The 19,714-nt window shown below is 44.3% G+C and overlaps 1 protein-coding gene across 3 annotated transcripts in view; it reads right to left on the bottom strand.

Annotated features, from left to right (window-relative positions):
- Window positions 1-19,714, bottom strand: part of tbc1d22a (TBC1 domain family, member 22a) — an 83,647-nt gene that overhangs the window by 14,644 nt on the left and 49,289 nt on the right. For all 3 annotated transcript variants that reach the window (XM_037460120.2, XM_037460121.2, XM_037460119.2), the window contains 3 exons: window positions 17,012-17,087; window positions 9,879-10,006; window positions 1,063-1,158 (listed from right to left, as the gene is read on the bottom strand). In XM_037460120.2, coding sequence (XP_037316017.2) covers window positions 1,063-1,158; window positions 9,879-10,006; window positions 17,012-17,087 — 300 coding nt within the window. The remainder of the gene's footprint in view (window positions 1-1,062; window positions 1,159-9,878; window positions 10,007-17,011; window positions 17,088-19,714) is intronic.

Here is a 19,714-nt window from a genome sequence, read left to right on the forward strand (position 1 = left end):
ACACAAGTTCTTCACAGCTGTTACCATCTGACTGCTGCAGTCTTTGAAGACGTCCACTGATGTATCGCACGGTGGGAGTGACCTCAAAGACAGATTGATGCCTTTTGATTTGTTAAGCTATTTGTACAGGCTCTAATTGTAATGGTTTTATCCCTCATTCCTCAAACGCAGGACCTCGGTAGTACCAAGAGCCAAAGCACTGAATAATGTCACTACACTGGGATTCTAGTAGCTAAAAACCAGCATGAAGGCAGTTGTGACCAAGAATGATCCAAGGTTTTTTTTCATAGAAATCTTCTCCCACTGTGGGGGAAACTGTTACTTGTTAAGAAAGAAAAAGGCTTTGCTAACAAGCGTGCAGGTTAAAACTTTACCCGAAAACGTTGTTACTCAGCCTTTCCTTTGTAAAATATTTACTTCACCCAATGTTCTTTTGAATCTATTTGAAGAAAAAAAAAATCCTTACAGAGTTCACTCATCTAATATTACCTGGACAAAGACCGGGTCTGTGTGGAGGCCATGTTAGCTTTGACACATTGATCAAACAGACTCGCCTGACTGCGATCATTCGGTAGTTTGCACTCATAAAAGATTTCTGGTATTTCTTGGGACTTTTTCTGAGACCGGTACGGACGAGACAACTAGGATCAGCTGAGGAAGTTGGAGGTGCCCCACAAACTGAAGCGTAGCAATGATATGCAACAAGAACAGGAAGAAAAGAGGAGAGAGCAGCGAGAGAGCAGAGCTGAGGTTTTCGGTGTGACACCATCAGGCCGTGTTGTTACTGTTAAGAGGCCAGGTCCCCGTCCACCCCCTCCCCCGGCGAGCTGGCAACCCAAAGTCACCTTCTGGCAGCTGTCGACTGTCATCTACTAATGCACTCAGGACGACTTTTGAACCTCCCACTTAATGACCAAGGAGCTAATGGGGAGGGACGCAGGGCTGGATCTCGCCGCCTGCAGCCGAGACAACCCGGGAAAGCGCCTGCATCGATACACGCCGCGCTCGCCGGGTACAGAGCCACATATGGATTGTTATACGCAGCGTTTTTTGCGTGCCTACCTGGAAATCTCCCTCCTCCAGAATCTCCTTCCTCCACCTCACCAGGAAGGCGGCGCACACGTAGAGGTGGAAATGGGAGAAGCCCTCTGGTTCAGCCTGGGGGGGGGGGGGGGGGGGTGGAGGGGAGAAGAGAGATTACAATGTTGATTTATAACAAGTTTAACATTGCACCCGCAGCGGGCTCGGGTTGCCTCAAAACAGCTTTCAGCGCATTTCATTTGGAGATTAGGAAGCATCGCTACATGATGTATCCGGTCCGCCCGCTGCACCTTTTCTCTTTGAAGGATATAAAACATTTTCTGTCACAATCCTGAAAGTCACATTCGCAGGGCGACGGAGACAAAGAACGACACAAATCCCTTCTCTGCACATCTTTTCACTTCAGCCCCCTCGTTATGTTTGGCGGATTTTTGAAAAAAACAAAAATAATGTATGCCTGTGCAATAAGCTGGGGAATTAAAGAGCGAGAGAGACAAAAGATTCGATGTTCCTTGTTCTATTCATTTTTTTTTTTCTATTCGTTTTTCTTTTCTCACTCTGGAGCTCTATCAGAGGGAGGATAATTATGAGAGCCTTTGAATGTAAGTGAATAGGGAATATATGCCCTCTTAAAAGGTGGAATTGAATACCAAGGAGCATTTTAAATATGTGAGCTTTTCTCAATGCATTCTGGCACGCACATCTGAGGGTTTAGTCAGCTACATGCTGGGCGTTATTTGAGCTTAAAAAACTCATGGCATTAAAATATGGGATTGCACTCATGAATCAGTGTGTCAGAGTGTGTGTTTCCCAACTCACAGAAGTACTTGAGTGGAAGGTACACACCAATCACAATCCCACTCTTAGTAGATAACATTAAAATGTGAATTTATTCACGCACGCTCCCTGATGAGTCTCCTTCGATTTGCATTTGGTGGTGAAGGAGCGTTAATATGCGCCCACTTTTCACAGCTTTAGGACACTGACCCTTTGACGTAGGACACTGAAGCTCTGCGGACTCTTTGGCCCATGTGAGCCTACAGCAGAGCCTGAGGCTGCACACATGTTCGAATAACCCAGCCATGTTCATCACATTTCGCATCTAATTTACAGGATCGCAATTAGATGGCACCAACTCGTTTCCACTTTTCCCTGAGTAACCGACCGCTGCTGTTTAACCACCGTGCTCGTTTGCGTATAACAGCCGGCCATAACTCTGCAGGAATTAACAGGAAGTGCCTTTCTGCTGTGATAATGGAATTTCCCTCCAGGAATGAGGAAAGTAAATAATGGAGGATAGAGACGTGGAGCAGGAACACTCGGGGAAATATAAACTTATGAAATTATAGCAGCTGTGTATCAGCTCCCTTTCTACACTGCAGTGTTTCGATCTCTGAAGACACAGACATATTTTATCCTCCTGTTGTTTGGGTTTCCTCTTTCTTTACCCATTTAGTTAAACCAAATTGATGAGTTTACCAACCAAGAGTATTTGTCTTTGCTTCTGGGGGTTTGAGAAAGTGAGAAATAGAAATCCGACAGTGTGGTGAGAGAATAAGTAGGTGTGTTTGTGAACAGCGAAGCGTGATGTGCGTTGTAAACTGACGGGTGATTGGCTTGTTGGTCTAACCTCACATCTACATTCCAAACAACAGAAGCAAACAAACACACGAGTTGGTATACGACAGCACAATGTTCTTCTCACTTCTTATTTCCTTTCCTCTATGCTTGTGGGAGTTTGTGGTCGAGGGCCTCGATGACCTCTCTGGGAGTGTGAAAATCTCTCTCTCCCCCCTATATTTAAAGGGTTTACACAACTTTGGTGTGCATCTGAAATAGGGTTGGCACTTTTTTGAAGGCGGTTCACAAAAATTATGCCTACAAAAAAAAGGAGTTTTATGTTTGATGAGTTTCACTATCACAAACCGGGTTTGGATCACGAGTCACCGTTCAGATCATTTTTCAGATCAGTAAAAAACATGTAGGAGTCAAATATAACTTTGCTTTCCATTTATTAAGTAGTTACTTCTCAACGAGTTTTTACATAAAAACAAAAATATTGAAGGGATCCGATATAAAATGAAGTTAAAACACAACATAAATGGCGTTAAAGAGCTGCATTGATGCTGTAGTAGCTTCAGACCCTTTCATAGATGCTGCAGGGATACCTTGTCGCTTATAGACCAGGATGACGGCGCTTCACATGTGTGGCCATGCTTGATACCGCCCTTGTTTTGTCTACCAGCCTTACTCCGTCATTAGAATTGACAGAGAAGCCAAAATACTCCCCAAACACGCTGGTGGCCTCTGAAAGATGACCTTCACCGTTAAATAGTGCTACCGTTTTAAATCTGTTTACTGATACTTTAAATTGATATCCAGGGGCTTGTTAATACAAAAGGAACATCGTCAGTAAAACTTCATTGAACACTATGATGATTAGACTATGAAAATACTTGTTGATCTGCGTACCAAACTAACTTAAAAATTAAAATAAAATGCACAGCTTGAATCCGTCTCCCTCTCTCTCTCTCCCTCCCTCCCTCTTTGTGACACTCCCTCCTGCCCTATCCATGCTCAGCTGAAGGCTTTCGCATCATTACGATCCATCAAAATAAAGTTTGTCACGAGAGTCAAGGTATCTCTGTCAAACTTGCCTATGCCTCTTCTCCCCCCCCCATTGTTATGCCTGGTCCCGCCCCTCCCCATGTGTCACGGCAGCCATCCTGGCTGAGGCAGGGTGGGACTCTGACTGACAAGTGGTGCCGATCAAAGGAGGGAGATGGGTGAGGGCCGACAGGGAGAGAGGTAAGAGGGAGTGCATGAGAGTACGGAGAGGATGAAGGGGCTAAAGGTGCACGGGAGAGCGCTGCAATGTCACGCTGCTTTCAGACTGCTGCGCTGGCGTTCTGACGTTCTGTCATCGCTCTGAAACAAAGCGGCCCGACGTGGGAATAACTCGATACCCTGACGGGCCGACTACAGACAGGGTGAAAAGGTGCCGTTGCTGGGAGGGTGATGCAAGATGAGAAAAGAGCAGATTGGAACTGAAGCTAGAACTCCGTCGGCTGGGCCCTCAGGGCTGAGATAGGGTGTGTGTGACTACAGCGTACATTTAAAGCACCAATTGAAGGCAAAGAAGGGGCTTAGCGAAATGTAAATTACAGTGAGAGATCTCGGAGCAAATGAATACGGGGAAGACAGGCCTCTGGTGGAATCTATTTAAAATGCAAGAAAATAGGGGGAGCGAATGCCACAGGAATGGCTGTTGCTAATGTTATATTCAAAATGAACCTAAGCATAGTTTCTATATGGGTGCTTCTCTCTCCTAGCTTAAGGCTACATTTTAAATTGCCATGGACTAAGGTTAATCAAAGGGGAGGAAAAAAAACGCACCGTGAAATAATATCAGAATTCCCATCGAGTTGCTCCATTTCAGATCGCAGAATCGAACAATAAAAGACAACGAGGGATAATTATTGATGCTTAGGTCAGCAGCAGTGCAACAGGGGGTACAGAGAGAGGAGAAAGTTAAGTGTGGGCGTGTGTGTGTGTGTGTGTGTGTGTGTGTGTGAGAGAGATCAAGGTCCACTCTGCAGAGGCTTGCCTGATTGTTGGACGTAACTGCGAGGCGGACCCTCACTACAGACAGGAGACACAGAGGTGCTAAAGGTGAGGCGGGCCACTTCCCTCTGGGGTGCTCACACACTCTCCCTCCCATTTCGTTTGCAGGCAGGTGGTTTATTCTTAAGAGTGCATGCAAACCTGGTGTGGTCAGATAAAGATATTAAGATCTGAAGCGCGGCATTTACAAAGCTTATATTTCTTGGCTTGAAAATAGTATTCTTTGATTAAAGAATGCTATGAAAGAAATGCTCTGATGGGAGCATTTGTTTTACTGAAAAATAAGCTCTTTCGTTCCCATCATTCATCTCCACGGCAGTCCGACTGAATGAATCTTTGTGGAGAATACTCCCTGCCATACAACAATTTAATTTGGGTTTTGTAAAGCTGTTTTTAGGAATAGTGAGAAGGGAAAAGGCACACGAGGAAACATGTACACTTCAGGTTATACGAGTAGATCTCAGGCATGTGAAACCTGGTATGGTGGATAGAAATATGTAAACTCAAATAGATAGCTTGATAGGGATCAATAATCAATATCCTGCAGAGAAATCTTTGAGACCAATTCAGTTTCTTTCATCCCTTTCGATTTTAGAAAATGGAGCCTTCAAAATATGATTAAACAAAAGAAAATCGACCTTAACAATATAAGAACTGAATACATTTGACTAAGGCTGAAGGAGAACACATATTGAGGTCAGATGTAGAAATAATTATAGCCTTTACTTAAGTAAAACTATGCATTTACTTTGAATACCACTAGGGGAAGTGCTCACTCTGCAGGTAATGGCCCATGTGAATATTGATCACCTAATTCATTACTAGATTGTTAACAGTGATTGATTTATGTGTGAACAGTCTTTTGGTGGTCATTTGGAACGAGTAGTTTAATCTTTTTTCAAATAATTACATGATATGCTGATTAATTAATTTCAATTAATCAGATATCTCAATATGTGCATGAAAAAAAGGGACCTAAAGGGACAATATTTCAACCTTTTTCATTGTTTTGTTTTTTTATTCAGCACAAAACCACAGAAACTGGAGCTTCTTTTGTCAATCGTCATTCATTTGGTCCTTTGAAATATTGGCATACGTTGAAATGAGATGCAGTAGAGTTTAAAGTAACCTGAAGTGGAATCAAAACAGCACCCAGGGACCGCTGTGTGTGTTATTCACTTGGTTCATGCTGTTTAACCTCACTCGGAGCTAATCTTCTGACTCTTGTTGCAGTAAATGGCTACGTCTTCTTTTTGCGCCACAAATCAACACATTTAATCACATCTTGCCCAATGGTTTCAAACGTGGCCACTTACAACACCGAGCAGCTCCCTGCCCGGTAACGACAAGCGTCCATATGGAAAAGGACCATATTTCACAACCCCCGAAAAGTGTCACGGTCTCCCTTTAACAGCCATGCTAATGCTGCCACACTGAGCTACTTGCTAATTTCATGCTCCACGCCACAGGGATAATTTGGTCCCTGTCTGTCTCTCCGTCTGTGTGTGTGTGTGTGTGTGTGTGTGTGTGTGTGTGTGTGTGTGTGAGGGGGAGAAAAGGTGTGTGTCTTTCCATGTGTGAGCGTGTTTCTCTCCACATCACTCATGTTTTCTCCCTCTCCTCTCCGTCATGAGATCAACAGTGACAAATGGAGAAAAAGTGAGTTTGGCGGGGTGGGGGGTTGAAGTGATTTGGGCTGAGGGCAGAATTGACAAAAAGAAAAGGAAAAAACAAAGGACCAAAATGGATATGGGAGAGCAGACAGAAGAGGCTGGATGCGGATACTGAACAGATGGCCGCGCCGCAGAGGGAGGACTTTACAACGTTCAGGTTAAAATCTCTCCTGGAAAACACACAAACGCACACACAAGGGTTCAGTGGCAAAGGGCAATGTCTCTCGGCCTATTATCTATTTGTGAATCATGTTTTTCGTCCCCGGCGAGGCCGAAATTTTCGGTGTTTCACTGACAAAAAAAAGAAGAAAAAAAAAAGAACAGCGGCATTATTCTGGTAAAAAGAAAAATCCAGGTTGTTCCGACGTTGATGAATAATGCATCCAAAGGTTTTAATGGTTTCAAGAGCAGCAGAGGTCTGCGGAAGAAGCAACTTTGTGCAACAACAGGATGAAAACACGCACCGGGAGCTCTTTTTGCGGCGCGTGTCCAATTAGTCGAGCGCTCCGAATCTCGACTCGGCTGGCGCACCGTTTGGATCGACTGGCGCTCAGGAGCAGCACTCGTGGGCGATTATGACGACGAGGGCCATGCGTGACGAGGAAAGATACAGTTGTGGTCGATCCAGACGGCATTGTAAAAAAAGAATAAATATTCAGAGCATGGGATAAAAGTACAACGTGTACTTGGGCTGCAGTCAAGTCACAACAAACAAACCCAACGCTTTTTGAATCATTCATACCAGACTTTTCTATTTTTTGAGACGGTCACATGGGTGCAGTCCACCCACCCCCCTCCCCATCTAAACGCGTACCCCTCACCACCACTAGGCCATCCAGACTTTCCAGCAGAATACTCCGGCCAGCCCAGTGCATGCTGGGACGGGTCACCGTCTAACGCGGGCGAGCAGGACCTCGTCATCCACAAAGCGCCGCGTGTCCCCCGGTTCCCCAGGCGCCGTCCAATCACAACATTCTGTGTAAATCACCTGCGTGGATCGAGCCGCTCGAGTCTTGATAAATAGAACTTGAAACTGAACCACTGAAAAGTGGCTTTAATTCATCCATAAGTGTTCTGACAACACGATGTAAATCACATTCCAAAAATGACGCCGGAGTTGCAATTAAATGTCTGGTCAAGCTTTTATGTGTGTTACGACGTAAATCTGACTAGATTATTTCTCATTAGGCTTTCTTTCAATCTTTTTTCATTCCATCTTCCAGCAGGACGGCAATTTGATTTGTCTCTGCGCTGTCACCCACTGCCGTATGAACAATGACGGCTTGTGCGAGTGATGGAGACGGCAGAGGTGAACTTTCCAGCTTTACTTGATCAGAATAATCGAGAGGGCTGGGAAGGTCACGCGCTCCTGCTCTGTTCTCCCGATGCATGTACGGAGACAATCTCATCATGTGTTCACCTCTCTCCTTCTGTCTATCAATGAAGCAAAAGCAGCTGGCTTCGGTTCAGTCCAAAATGCCCCAGAAAGAAACACTTGAATGGGAGATGTAATCATTTTGTGCCAGTTCTCCACTGGAGTAATTCACAACGACAATATGTATATATTGGAGGATGGAAAGTGGGTCCATAAAAATATACGGCAGCCGGTGTTCTCTCCTCGGCTTCCTAATGACGACGTGCACAGAACTGGGGGACTAATCGATTATAATTGATCATAAAACAAAAAAAAGAAAGTTGCCCAAATCTCAACTGACGACTACTGGGATCCACACGGAGCCACACAGGCCGGAGAGAAGACATTAAAGTCTGTCACGGTCGGCTTTAAATGCACTTGTAATCGTCATCAAAGCGAACACAAACTCCCAGTCGTGTTATTAATTATCAAAAAGGCAGGGTTATGTTAACATAAATATTTGGAGGCGATGGTAAAGCGGAAAATTCCTGGATTCAAGATTTAAGGTTTAAGTGCTCATATGGCAGTGCTCTAAATTTTAATAATGCAAACTTTCAAGACGTTTCCTGAGATGATTAAAACATTTTCCTTTTGCTCCACCATGAGCTCGCGGTAACGTAAAACGTTTAACACAATTAGTAAAGAATGTTTCCTTACAAGCCAGCAGTGGAGTTCTATCAGCATCCGAAGGTGCTAACACTAACTACATCTGACACAGAAAAGGCCGCGAGATTCTTAACGCGGGTAAAGCACGAAAAGTTACGTGGCTTTCTCCCGTCAGCTGCAATCTATTTCACTCCGCCCCGAAAGTTCAGTCACTTAAAGTTCAGAAAGATTTAGACCAGATCTATTTGGTGTTTATTCATCCGAGGTACGATTTTTCAAAGATTGGACTAAGCACTAAAACCAAGTCTTTCTACTTTCCACCTTGAAGTTTCCTATTTGTTTCTCTCGTTTGCTTCACACCGTCAAACCTTTTGCCTTCTCTTCCCCTTTCATCCTCAATTTACCGCTTTTTACTCCAGCTCCACCAATCACATTGTGAGTAGCTGACAATCTTCTACACTCAGAATCTCTACAACAGGGTACGACCAAACCGATGGCAAATTCAAATACTTTTCACAATAAAAGCTTGAAACATGCAAGCATCTGCAAATCCTTTCCTAACTTTAATTTGAAAAAGTACAGAAGTCACAGATTTACAAGTACTCTGCATTTTCTCGCTATTCATCCATCTCGCCCTGAGGTGTGTGAAAGCCTTTATGGTGGAAAATGTCAGCTTTTTGAGCCCCACGCAAATGTTTCTGGGTGAATGTGAAAAGAACATGTGCATTTCATACTTCGCCATCTAAACAAGGAATGACAACATGCGGTTCAGGAACTGCAGCCTGGGCTCTGAATTGGTCTTCGGGCCGCTTCTCTCCACCCTGCCCGTCTCATCAAACACACATCTCCTACACTCGACCTCTGCATCAAATGGAAAATCCATCAAATGTACTCAGGAGTCCTGGACTACACCCACACAGGTTCCAGGCCTGTGCACGCACCCCGCCGAATGGAAAGCAGACATTGGGTGTTATTGACACGTGTAAATGGAAAAGGCCAATGGAAAAAGCAGGTTCAAGTGTGTTATGGGATTAAGATCCCGCTCGCTCTCTCTCACACACGCACGCACACATTTACACATCTAGGTCAACACAGTAATGGGCTTTACTTTGACACGTTGCACAAAAGAACAGAGTAGCCATAAAATTAAAGCACACTTTAGATTTGTTTCATGCACGAAAAGGCCCTTTTGTTTCATTACTGAATTAACTAATCCTTTGCAATCCCTTAGTAGCAAGGGTCTTATATTGCTTTTTGCTTTTTTTAAACCTCTCTGAACAAATCAACTGCTCCTCAAACTAACAAGTAAAGTGTGCATTTGTCAGAAGCATGGATCATTTTGGTAGGAGTAACAAAAGCATTGCTCCAGAGGAAATCACTGATGTCATTATCAGATGGTTCGCTTGAGTCTGAGATCATAGGCAAAGCCAGAGAGACGGACGTGGACGGGTAACAAAAGCTCAACTGGAGTAGCTCTTCCTGTGTGTGTGTGTGTGTGTGTGTGTGTGTGTCCGCATTACCTGGTAGGTGTCCCACAGTCTGATGGTGCAGCGCAGTGGCAGCTCCCTCATCAGGAGGTTGTTCATCCAGCGGAAGGCAAACTGCAGGTACTCCACCTCGTACTGCTGCATGTGGCGGTGCACGGACTCTGTCGAAAAATAGAGAAAAAATCATTCTGATTACAAAAAAAAAAGTTGATCGGCCATAGATTGAGGTTTCAATGCTCCGCGTAAAGATCAATGAAAAGAAAACGTGCCACCTAAACAGAGTGCACCTACAGTTAGTTCAAAGCACCCGGAGGGGAGGACAGACGACATCTTTATATCACAGCCTTATCAAAAGCCTTTACTTTCAATACAAGCCAATTAAAACTTTATTTTGTCTATCTTTGTCATGCAAGGTCATTCCGTGCATAAACCTGTTCGAACCCCTGCAGCGTTTTAATAAAATCTTCTTTTTTTCTGACAGGGGAAAGTAGAGGGATTTTAATATTGCACAAGCTCAGCACTGACTTTAACCCAATTAAAAACAAATACTCGCTGGACCCTCAGATGTTTCAAACTGACTTTCTTGTTTAGCCTCATTCCCTCGGTTTTACAGTGTTTACATGACATTTCAGCAAGAATTAGAAAACAACAACATTTAAACAGTGATATGGTAAAAATGCGTCAAGTTACTAAGGAGAATGGCAGATATTTGACTATCCAACGTTTTAATATTAATCATGTAAGAATGTGCCTTCACTGTCGCTATTGATTTCATGCAGAAGGGCATAAAAAACAACTCACAAGAGAAGCTGGTTAATTGGACAAAGAATTATTTTTTAATATGTACATTTATATATCTATACAGTGAAAAAACAGAACCAAAAACGGTCTATCATCCAATATGATAAGATGTATATTGTAGGCCCGTGGCTCATAGTCTTAGACATAAAATATCACACAATGTGAAGGTTCTGTGCACATAACTGCAATCTAACTTCCCTCTCGCTACCATTAATAGCCCGTTTACAAATCATCAGTCAAGGTTGAAGTACAGAGACACCGAGAGAGAGAGAGCTGCGTTAAATCTGCCGATCTCAACATAAATTGAAGACCCCGGCGGGCTTTTGAGACGCGGACATGCCGGCTGGAGAGCCGCCGAGTGTGAGGACGTGAGAAGGGACGCCATTGTTCCTCTTCTCTGCTCTTGATGAATGTTTGTTTTATGCTTCTTTACATGACAAAAAGATAAGAAAAAGCGCTCAGCATTCATCGACCTCTTCCATTGTCAACGCGACAGTGAAACTCTCTCTCCCTCACAAACACACACAGGCACACAAACACACACATACACACGCTCACTTCACAAAAGAGCTGTAATTAAAGAGCTGTCAGATAATCTATGAGAAAAAGAGAGTTGGGTCGGGAGTGTGGGGGGCTATAGCATCCTCTTCCCTCACAGTGTTAATCAGGGCTGACTGACACACACCCACAAATATATACAGCTTTAATAAAGCTTTAGTGGGTGAAACCATGTGCAGGGTATTTTTGACCGATAACATATACATTAGTGCTTGTTTTCAAGCGCACACACAAATGGCACCTGTCACCGAAATGCATGTCCCACGTGCATTTTTGACAATCCCGCACACACTCCACCACATGAGCGGTGCGCGAAGTAAACACAAAGCGATTATTTCACGCTCGTCTCTGCAGTTTAATTATCACGCGCTGCTGTAAAAGCATAAACAAGGCCAGCTCATTAACAGCTAATGCATCATGGTGACAGATCTGCGCTAGCTGCCAAACAGAGAGGGAGAGAGTGGAACAACTTTAGACAATGCTAAATTACTCTAATGAACTCGCTCTGCCTAATATTAGCGACTCCACCAAACACAGGGAGGGAGAGGAGCGCGGCGGGGGGAGCGTGGGAGGAAGGGTCGTTTGTCACGAGGAGTTATCACAGTGGGAAAGGACGGGAGACCGAAGGGCAGGGTAAAGTGGAGGAAAGCAAAGGGGAGGAGAGAGGAGAGGAGAAACGGGAGGGCAGGAGAGTAGAGAGGGGAGGAAAGCAAATGGACAGAGGGCAGAGGAGGAGAGGAGGCGAGGAGGTGAGGAAAGCAGGGGAGGAAGAGAAAGATGAGGCGGACAGAAGTGAATAATCATAAAACAAAACAGATCAAAAAGAAAATAAAAGCATGAAGGACATACGAATGAAATGAACCAAGGCGTTAAACTTGTGCCTTTTAAACTCTTTGGCTGCAGCCCAGCTGGCCCCTGACTCGGCATGCTGGGTAGCCTTGTTGTGGGGGGGCTTAGAGCGGTTAAGCCATGATGGCGGCTCGACCCCGCGGCCGGGGGGAGCGCGGGTGGACAGCACGGGGTCAGAGGTCGTGCAGTGACAAGTGAGCGCCGCACAGGATTCTGCTGATGGGGCCAAATCAGCAGATTCCTTCCCTTCTCGATACCAAACATACTTCTGACTGTGATTGTTACTTTTTCTTTCACCATTTCACTCGGTCTGTTCAAACAAATTCCCATCCCTTCCTGTCCCTGTAAATATATAAAAGAGAACATTCTCGTTCACATTCACCTTTCTCCACCCCTCTCTCCCTCCCCAAGCTTGCCAGCTTTAGCATCAATTCAAACAAATCCAACGGACTCAAACCAGGCAGCGAGGTCCTGTTGGGGAGGTGACTGCATCCTTCATCAGCTTCACTCCACAATACCAGTCTTGTTTATTTACATTGGTTTGATTTGTTTCCAGCGAGAGGTTTGTAGAGTCTCTTTGGCGGTCGTAAACATTTCGAGTTGCTGCTGTAGAAAACAACATTTGGTCTAAAAACAGGAAGATCTAATCCAGCTCAGTATTTAAAGACAACCAGGCTGTCATGGGATGTGCTTATCTAACATGCACGCTTCATACATAGACCTATATCTACGTGTCCGCGGTATGAATATCTTCTTTTCTCTGGTCCGTCACACGGGACGCAGATATGACAGGTAAACATCTTTAATAACCAAGTCAAGTACGGGAGATGGAGCTCACTGTCGTGATACATGCTTACTTATTCCTCTCACACAATAAACAAGCAGAAGGTCACACATCTGTCACTGATTGCCCAAGGGACCCTTCAGCAATCGTGGATCAGACGTGTTGTCATGGTGTCGCTCTGCATACGCTACACGTGTGTGCAATGTCAAACATCAACGGTGCTTCGCTCCGCCCTGTATCCGTGCCGGATGAAAATAATAATAATAATAATAATAATGATGTGAAACCAGCTGGATGAAAACACCAGGAGCAGTAGGCCTTTTGTACTTATATCTGGGGATGCAAACTCTGTCAAGTTCAGAAAAGTGCAAATGGCATGAGGGTAATAAGTGTTCGTTAGAATGCTCAAGTAGCATTCAATAAATTAGTGGCCAAGATCAAAAACACAACTGGAATCAAATTCAGGTTTGATGCAACATATTTGAGAGACAGGTGTGGATTTATTGAACAAAACAATTGAAATTATTTTAAGAATGTCAAGGAATGTTCATCTGCTGCGAGGCGGAGTGCACCCAGGTTGTAGCGGTTTGAGGGAGATGGGGAAAGATCCCGATTGTGAAGAACCCCGAGCAGCTTTAAAGAGCGGAAACACACAAATCCCCACGTCTTCTGTCACACACGGCTCCGAATTCATACACAAATCACCCCCCCCCCCTCATTTGTTAATATACAAGGCCTGTCACACATATTAAATAGCCACTTCAAAAGGCAACTGCTGCTAGAAAAGGGCAAAAGATCTGTTTTCTTTTCAAACCCATAGAAACACTGCAGCCCGTTTCTGCCTTCCATTATGCAATACGGTCTCACCATCCGCCTGCCAGCCTTTTTACACAACTCGGGCCGCAAGCGACTCCCCTCATTTGCAGGGAATACATTCACCTTTGGGCAATTTGCATGTTGATGATCTAGTTCTAATGCACTCGCCTGCAGCCGAATTCACGGAGAAAGACGAGGGAGAGAAGAAGAGATCAGAGCGAGAGACGTAACAGGCGCGGCGACAAAGTGGCTTGTCTGACGAAGGGGTGCACGTGCTAACGCAAGGCCATGCTAATGGGAGTTAGCGTTACTTATTACAAGTGGGATGATTACACGGAGAGGGAGTCTGATTGGTGGGGGGGGGGGGGGCAAGCTGTATGAGACAAGTAAAAGCCCTCCAAACGAGTCATCCACTGACTTCAGCTAAATTAATTCAACACTTTTTTTTAAATGATTTGCTTCCTTACTTTGACATCAAACAGAGCTCACACTACAGCACTAGATTCACAGAAGAAAGAACAATAGCATGAATATTCAGAGAACACTGGCAACAACACTACCTCAAAAGTATCTTTTAGCTGTGCCATAAGCTAGAGACGGGCGCCTTCGTCAATGCCTCCACAGCCAGAACACTTTTTCATTTAGCTATTACAGGACTACTATTATTATTGTTATTCCCGTTATGCCGGAAACTTTATCATCTATTGGTGACTCATGAAATCATGGCGTTGTGAAGCCATTACTAGCTTAGCTGACTGACGATTACAATATTTTTCTCCTGGGTACATCATTTTCTCTACTTCCATCAAATGTGCCCTTTAAAGGGGGAAGAGTTAAAAAAAAAAAAAAGTTAGGTTACGAGAACTAAAGAAAAAGGGGGAGGCGAAGGGGGAAGATAATTTATTTGAAAACACGGCTGTGACCCCACGGCACAAATCCAGAGTAGTTTTTGTTCTCCCTCAGTGTGCTAAAAGATTTACCAGGTGACGGAGAGCGGCGATATGGGCATAAAGCAATATCTCTGTGAATGTACAGTGTGTGAGTGTTTTCCTTCCAGCTGACCAGGAGGAGGTAGGTGCAGTGCTTTAAAGAAGCAGTAGGGATCAGCTATGTCCCATCCCTACTGACCCCGTACTGCAAACAATCCTTTTAAGGATTGTTTCTATTTCAAATACTGGGCCAAATTACCGCGTCAACTGCTCGAGCTGGATCAGATTCGTTATCAAGAAGTATGGAAACTCCTGTCAAACGGTACCTAAGAGCCTTCCCTATTGCGCCCAGATGTAAAAAACAATATTAACTTGGAGGCTCACTATTATTTAAACAGGCAAATTATCATTTAAAAAAAATCCTCTCATGTAGTCAACAAACAGGTAGCCAATGGAACACAAACAAAGCTCACATTCAGGTCCTTTTTATTGTTTCGCTGTTGGTCTCAGTGTCCCTTTGAGATGCAGCGATACTGACATCGGATATCTGTTCGACGCTGACAAATAGCTGGGTCAGTTATCTGTGAGGTACCTGCTGATCTGGTCCCACAGCAGCAGCTCAGGCGTTTCCCTTTGGCCTTTTTGGGAAGGTAGCTGCAATTGTTCATTTGGCGAGACATTTGGTGCCACAATTAAGTACTAAGTATTAAGCACAATGAGTGCTGGTAATGCAATGAATGTTCTCAAAAGAAACATACAAAACGCATAGACAAAACAATAGACAGTACAAATGATGAGGAAATACGATTCTCCTACATCTGATAAGCGCTGATAGGTAATTTTGGAAGAGATGAGAGGCCATTGTTCCCGAAACAGATGCTGTGTCGACAGCGGGGCGAAAAACAATCCCGTAACACAAGATAAAAGCTATCTGTGATCTCATTAGAGGTGTAATGTCAAGCTGGCGAGGTAGAAAAGGGCTTGGCCCAGCTATGATGACAGGGCACTTATGGAATAAGATAAAAATGTCAAGTCACTTTCTTCTTTGCGGGGGTGTGGCCCGGTAAGAGGGGGGGGGGGGGGGGGGCCTCTTCATTTTGTCAATTTATCTTTTCTAAACAGAGACAAAACGCACACTGCTGTGCACAAACTTACATTATATCAGTTTCTTTTTCACAGGCAGAAAACAAAAAAAGTGCACTCGCACAACGTGGCCTCTCTATCGGCACGTTGACTCTGTGCCCATCACACCGACAGGCCAGCATAGGCGCGCTAACTTACGCTGACACACACACACGGCTCCCACACACAACCCTACCATCCACTTGGCTCACATTCTTTCCCCCCCCCCGACGGAGCGGCTGACAGAATGGTCGCGCTGCACCAAGAAGAAGGACCTCGTTTTGCACCCCGCACTAGCCGCCCGCTACGTATGGCACACCAGCGGCAGAGGTAAGTCCACACGGAAAGTCAAACGCTGTTAACACATTTGTTGTTTTGATAACGTGAGGAGGGGGGAGGGGGCGCAGTGTTAATTAGCAGAGCTGCTTTTAGCTCTAAGTTGGAGCACGCTCAGTGTGCATATATTAACATATAGCCCTCAGCAGGCTATTATTTGTGTGCTAATAATCACCAACACGCTCACATTTCCCCTGACAGCCGAGCGGAATGACAAACCGTAATCGCAGTGTCACGTAATTATTAATTGCAGAAGAATCAAGGCGTGAAAGCAAACATTACTTCCTACTCACGCATTCAGTTCTAACACATGAATTTGTTTGTGTTAAAAAAATAAAAAAACAAGGAAAAAGGAAAAAAGAAGAAAACTGAGTGGAATAAAATACTTTGTACATTTTCATCCAGCTCTGCGTCATTGCAGTACTCTTCCACCCACACCTATCCCCCCCTTCACCCGGGGGCCGGAAGCACCCTGAGCTCCCTAGTCCCATCCGTTCGAAAATATCCGCCTGGTGACGCAAACTGCACGACCTCTGCAGGGAAAGAGGCAGGGAATTCTGGGAGCTGACAGCGCTGGTTCATCTGCTCTCAGAGCGATGACAAGGCGCTGGTTAAAAGTCAGCGGCGTCTCTTTAACGAGAGTCTCTGAAGTGATCTGACTTCTCTCTTCCTGTTGCCTAGCTGAGGAAACGTAACTTAAAAAAAAAAAAATCATCCTCTGTGTGTATGTGTGTGTGCACGCTTTAGCACGGGCTTCTGTGTCCAGATTAATCACAGATTAAAGTGAGACGTTATTACACGTTTGGGGTCACGTTTACGGCATGAAAACGACTGAAAGGGAAAGGGTGGATGGACTGACTGGCTGGCTGGCTGGCTAATGAGAGTGTGGGTGTATGAATGGTTGTATGATAATATAGATGGATGGGTGTGTGTGTAGGGTCGGATGGACGGACAGAGAGCCGATCACTCACCATCTATCCTGCTGACGAGCTCCTCCAGTGCCTGGACTTTCTTCTGGATGCCCGGCTGGGCAAACGTGTAGTTGTCCTGAAGAGAAGGAGAACCAGACAGGGTCACTATGGACAGCGGTTCCATTTACAGGGGGAAACGGAGGCTCTCAATCTCTTATACTTCATGCTTTTAGCTGAAATACTGCAGACAAACTACCCGCTAACCTGTGAAACTGAAAGGAACAGTTGAATAATTATATTCTGTTTGGCAACATTGGGACTCTGGGCCTGTTTTTGTCAGACAAAGAGAATAAATATTGCTTGGATTTTGGAGCTTTCGCACCACGTGAAGCTGTGTTTGTTCAAAATGTGCAAGATAAGGGATCAGGAACCACTTTTACAACTTTGACCTCTTCTGACGGATCCACTTATTTCTTCACATTTTTCTTTTACGAGACATTGTATAGAATAAAATAAACAAGAGCACTTCAATTATTTATGTATTTTATATTTTTAAGGCTGTCACACAATAGAGCAATGTCCTTTACTGAAGGTCACTTTTCCAGTGTGGCATTGTAGATGTTAAAGGCCTAATTGCCGTGTTAAAACTACATTCAGGTTGACAAAAACCCTGAATAAGCGGTTGAAGATGAGTTGAAAAAAACACAAATCCACAAACTCACACGTACATTACAGCTTAACTCCAAATGCAACAAAAGGGGACTGAGTGGTGCTGTTGTGAACGTCCCTTTTGACAAATAGCAAACAGGATGACTCAATAAAAGTATAATCGCAATATATTGGGTGACAATAACTGAACCGGACTATTAACCCCCCCCCCTCAGACTACTCTTCCCACACATGGATTACGTTTCCTTGAGAGGTCATTTCAGTGTGGCTGGAGAACAGCTGATGTGGCAAGCTATCCAACAGATGGAGAGAGAAAATGAGAAGGGGAGAAAGACGTGCGTACACACACACACACACACACACACACACGCAAAGACAGAGAGAGAAGTCATTTAGCAAATAACAGCTCCAGGTGTCCTTCAGGCTCAGCAGAACCAAGACCTGTGTGTCCTCCTCAGTCCCTCAGTGGCCAGAAGGGCAGCAACCACATTCTCTCCTCCTTTTCCTCATTCCTATTATCACTCCTTTCTGTCATTCCTATTATCACTCCTTTTCGTCGTTCCTATTATCCCTCCTTTCTTTCATTCCTATTATCCCTCCTTTTCGTCGTTCCTATTATCACTCCTTTTTGTTGTTTCTATTATCACTCCTTTTCGTCGTTCCTATTATCCCTCCTTTCTTTCATTCCTATTATCCCTCCTTTTCGTCGTTCCTATTATCACTCCTTTTTGTTGTTCCTATGATCACTCCTTTTCGTCGTTCCTATGATCACTCCTTTTTGTCGTTCCTATGATCACTCCTTTTTGTTGTTCCTATGATCACTCCTTTTCGTCGTTCCTATGATCACTCCTTTTTGTCGTTCCTATGATCACTCCTTTTCGTCGTTCCTATGATCACTCCTTTTCGTCGTTCCTATGATCACTCCTTTTCGTCGTTCCTATGATCACTCCTTTTTGTCGTTCCTATGATCACTCCTTTTCGTCGTTCCTATGATCACTCCTTTTCGTCGTTCCTATGATCACTCCTTTTTGTCGTTCCTATGATCACTCCAGCAAGAGAATTCCTTAATCCACCCTCCCTCGCTTCGACGTGGGCCATTTCACAGTCATCTCGCCATTATGGGCTTCAGGTTTCAACAACTAGGGTTAGATTGAGAAATGAGCTACATCGATAAGTGATAAATCAACTTATTGGAGATGTTTTTGTAATGTCGAGGCAGAAAACGGAGAAAACAACAGCAGAGCTCAATGTAGAGATTGGTCACAGTGACACAAAAGGAAAAAAAAAAATCATCTTTTATTATTAAATATAGATTTCAATATTGGTCTCAAAAAATTCTTAAGGCGATAATTGCCAAGCCCCACTTCTACGCCAAAGCCCATCAGCCTTCCTGGTCCCCCTTTCTTGTTGTTTTCAATTCTATATTCATACATTGTCGCCCTCTCTAGCTCCTTCCTTCCACCAGCCCGTGGTAATGTGGCGAGGTGCTACGCCAGTGTGAGGCCCAGTAGTAGTAATTACATTTGCATCATCGAAGCTTCTGGCAACCATTCTCTCTCACTTTTTCTCCGCCCCCCCCTCCTCTCTTCGTCTTTTTCTTCCCCTCAGCGTCTTTATTGCTTTTGAATCAGTCTCATTCTCTCATGTTTTCTCCTTTATTTTTTCTTTCATTATTATAAACTGCTGCCTCACATTTTCTTTCAGTTTGGCTTTCTCCACAACATTGTTTGTCATCCTCCAGCCTTGAGCGACTTTAGTGTCCATCAAAATCTCTCCCCTCCACTTGAAAAGCTATTGCAAGTTTGGCGCACAAACTGCGCTGTTTTAAAGGAGTCTTCTTTGAGCTTATATAGGATCATCTTTCCAGTGGAATAATTCTGTAGGGAGTGTTTGAACTGATCTCATCTTTCGGTAAAATTCAACGTCACGTTTGGATCGAGAGGAATGAGTCAGGTGATAGAAATGAGAATCCAGAGGCACCGAAGCTGGCAGTCATCCATCCATCCACCTTTACACACATCTTTCCATCCATCCATGTATCTAGCTATACATCCATCTATTCAGCCATCCATCCATTTATATGTATACTATCCA

The sequence above is a fragment of the Pungitius pungitius genome, chromosome 2 (genome assembly GCF_949316345.1).
Source record: "Pungitius pungitius chromosome 2, fPunPun2.1, whole genome shotgun sequence".
NCBI classification, from domain to species: domain Eukaryota; kingdom Metazoa; phylum Chordata; class Actinopteri; order Perciformes; family Gasterosteidae; genus Pungitius; species Pungitius pungitius.